Consider the following 3,354-nt stretch of genomic DNA (forward strand, 5'->3'; position numbering starts at 1 on the left):
CCAATTTGAACTTTTTAAGTTGAGATTACGTTTAAATTGTTCGAATGGTCCTGGCGGCAAGGCTTTTGTAAAGCCATCAGAAACTTGATCTTTTGAGGAGACAAACCGAATCTCCAACTATTTACTGGCAACTAAAGATTCACTCATTTTTGCTCCGTATGTAGTTCATATTGTATATGTTTGTATCTTAGAGTGTATATTCACTCATTTTTACTCCGTAAGACACGGTCCTGACGTATCTTATTAGAGTGTAGATTCATTTCATATTGAAATCTCTAAAAAGACTCATATATATTTAGAAAGGAGGGAGTACTACGTATGTGCATCGCAATATAAACAGTTGTTAACGACAAAATCAAGCTGCTTTTCACTGGAGAAATACATCAAAGCATACAAAACTGACACCAATCACGTGAAACCTCATTTATAAAGTCATTGGATTCAGCATAAAAACTGCCAAGCTGCTACAAATGATGCGCAAGCGAATAGCTAGTCGAGAAAAGATTCTGCTGATCAGCGCGGTCAGCAGGGTTGCGGATTTGAAGTCCCCTCCCATTTGTTGGAGCAAGGAAATCTTCAGGACGTACTCTGTTCAGCTTCAGAGACTCTGAAGGGCAGCGACGGTCCACTGTGTATCGCACAGGATTTCAGGTAGCAATAAATAGATAGCAAAAGAAATATTAAGACGACAACTGACAGATGGCACTGTCTTCTCTTCAGGCACCAAGTAGATGAATTCCTCTGAAGGCATTAAGCATAGGATAATTACTGTGTGTTCTTTTTTGTGGAGGCAAGCATATCTCTTTTCCAAAAGCTGGTTTATGTTTTATCACCTGGATAACTGCAGCAAGCAAACAAATGAAATCGACAATCTCTCTCTTCTAAATATCTGTGTTCGATGTGTGTGACCGGTACTCCTCGACCAGCTTGCGGAAGAGAGATCCTTCAGTTTCCATGAGCTTCGTAGGTTTGTCAAACTCCACTAGTTTCCCTGAAAGTATTGAACCCATTAGTATAGCACATTTGGCATTCTAAAAAAACATTGTACTCCCTCCGTAAACTAATATAAGAGCATTTAGAATACTAAAGTAGTGATCTAAACACTCTTATATTAGTTTACAGAGGGAGTATTTCTTATAAGTTGCCGGCAGGAGAAACGTACCGTCGCTCATTGCAAGTACCATATCGCAGTCCATGACTGTCGGTATACGGTGGGCAACCGTAATAACGGTGCAATGTTTGAATTCTGTCCGGATAGTTTTCTGAAGGAGAGCGTCTGTTGCATTGTCTATAGAGGCTGTGGCTTCATCAAGAACTAAGATACGGCACCTTCTCAGAAGCGCACGTCCCAAACAGAAGAGCTGCCTTTGGCCCATGCTCCAGTTTGACCCGTCTTCCACAACTATTATAACCAGATCTTGGTCAGTACTGTGATTGAGATACTTCCAAACATCATGCTAGAAAAAGGATTAGAGCAGAGTTTTCTGTTTACCAATTTTTAAGTTTTCTTTAGACATAATATGCCTAGGACTATTAACAGTCTGACATATTTACTGCAGATGTATACTCACACCTATTTTGAATTTCTGAAATGATTAGAGCAGAGTTTTCTGTTTACCCAGTTTTTTATTTTTAGAAAATGAACTCCAGAAACCAAGGTATAGATGAAGTGATGTTTCCTACCATGTGAATCTAATCCCTGTTCCTTATCCTGGACAGCTTCAAGAAGTTGACATTTGTGAAGAACCTGCAGCATAGTAACAAATGGAGTAACCACTTTAGTTATTTCTTTTAAATGTACATATGCCATAAAATAAGAAAGCGGGCCCTAAGCCTGGCTCAGTTGGTGCGAGGTGCAGCTGTACTATTTCTTTGATCAGTGGAAAGTTATCTAGTTCCTCCTGGCAATCTAGTTTTTTTATGAGAAAGACAAAATGTTATTTGATATCCCCCTAATTCATATTGTTTTTGAAATGGAGGATATCCCCCAACCCTGAATCAAGTGACACACACAACCATCGTTATTAAAAACAATTTATTCGCCCCATTTCGATAATGTGCTGAGCTTTCTGAAATTATTATGTTATATATCAAACTAATTGAGCTGATTGCTGCAGTACTAAAATAGGACTGACTCATGATTAAACATTATATCAGGTTCTTTCGGTCTTATCTGATCATTGGGTTAAGTTGAGAAAAAGCAACATGGTTAGCTGTGTGCATCTTACCTCCCATATTTGTTGATCTGAGAATTGCCCAAGCGGGTCTAGATTGTATCTTATTGTACCCTGGAAAAGTGTTGGATCTTGTGGAATGATACCCAAACGAGAACGCAGGTCATGTAAGCCTATCGTACTGATATCCACAGAGTCTATAATTATTTTCCCTTCAGCAGGTTCAACAAGGCGAAACAATGCACCAATCAAAGTTGTTTTGCCACTTCCCGTTCGACCAACTATACCAATCTTATTTCCACCTTCAAACCTGCAAGTAATTCCATGTAGTACAAGGGGGGCATCTTTCCTATACCTGATCTGTTGAATGAAAATAATTCACATAAATTTGTAATAAGTGTTAATCGAGATTTTACCTTGTATGGTGTACATGTAAATATTTAGAATTTATTACCTTCAAATCTCTAAGCTCCACATCGCCAACTTGGGGCCAATCTGGTAACGGTCGATTTTCCTCAACGACTTCTGCTGCTTCACTTGGTATGTCCATGTACTGGCTCACCCGTTCCACCGAGATTATTTGATTTGCAATGTTGCATTGGGTTTGAATAGAGGAAACAAATGACGTATTTAAAGAAAGACCATATGACAATGCCATTCCAACAAAACCTGTGCAGGTATGAAAGCAAGGAAATAATAAACTCGGCTATTTGTAATGTTAATATTCAGATATTAGTTGACAATGGCACATAAGCATTAGGACTAGAACTGAATTTTCATAAGAGATACAAACATATCCATAAAATCATCAGAACATGGCAAGTATAATATTCAGAACATGGTAGCTTGAGAAATGTACAGTGTTTTATATTCCCCAATTCTGCCTGGCAGAACACGGCAAGTATAATTTTCTTGAAATATTAAATAAATACATGATATTCTAGAAAGCATTCGGTCAAACTTTTATAATTTTGAGTGCTATTATATAAAAAAAGTATTTGGATTGTAAGGTCAAAATACTATCCAACCGCAAAAAAAATTCATTAGATTTTCATCATTATCTTCATAATGTAACTCTCTTCCAGTTTTGTACAAACATATATACAATTATACATACAGTAAGGTAAGTTTGTTCGAGCCTCGTGTCATGTCTAAAACGTCATCTATTTACGATGAGGGG

At 37.7% G+C, this 3,354-nt stretch overlaps 1 protein-coding gene across 3 annotated transcripts in view; it reads right to left on the bottom strand.

Annotated features, from left to right (window-relative positions):
- Positions 1–408: 408 nt before the first annotated feature.
- Positions 409–3,354, bottom strand: part of LOC123157276 (ABC transporter C family member 10) — an 8,490-nt gene continuing 5,544 nt past the window's right edge. For 2 of the 3 annotated variants that reach the window (XM_044575531.1, XM_044575533.1), the window contains exons 9-13: positions 2,629–2,843; positions 2,229–2,534; positions 1,684–1,747; positions 1,163–1,402; positions 409–991 (exon numbers count right to left, since the gene is read on the bottom strand). In XM_044575531.1, the coding sequence (XP_044431466.1) occupies positions 882–991; positions 1,163–1,402; positions 1,684–1,747; positions 2,229–2,534; positions 2,629–2,843 (935 nt within the window). In that variant the 3' untranslated portion in view covers positions 409–881. The remainder of the gene's footprint in view (positions 992–1,162; positions 1,403–1,683; positions 1,748–2,228; positions 2,535–2,628; positions 2,844–3,354) is intronic. The other variant, XM_044575532.1, reaches the window with a different exon arrangement.

This window comes from Triticum aestivum, chromosome 7B (genome assembly GCF_018294505.1).
Source record: "Triticum aestivum cultivar Chinese Spring chromosome 7B, IWGSC CS RefSeq v2.1, whole genome shotgun sequence".
Lineage (NCBI taxonomy): Eukaryota > Viridiplantae > Streptophyta > Magnoliopsida > Poales > Poaceae > Triticum > Triticum aestivum.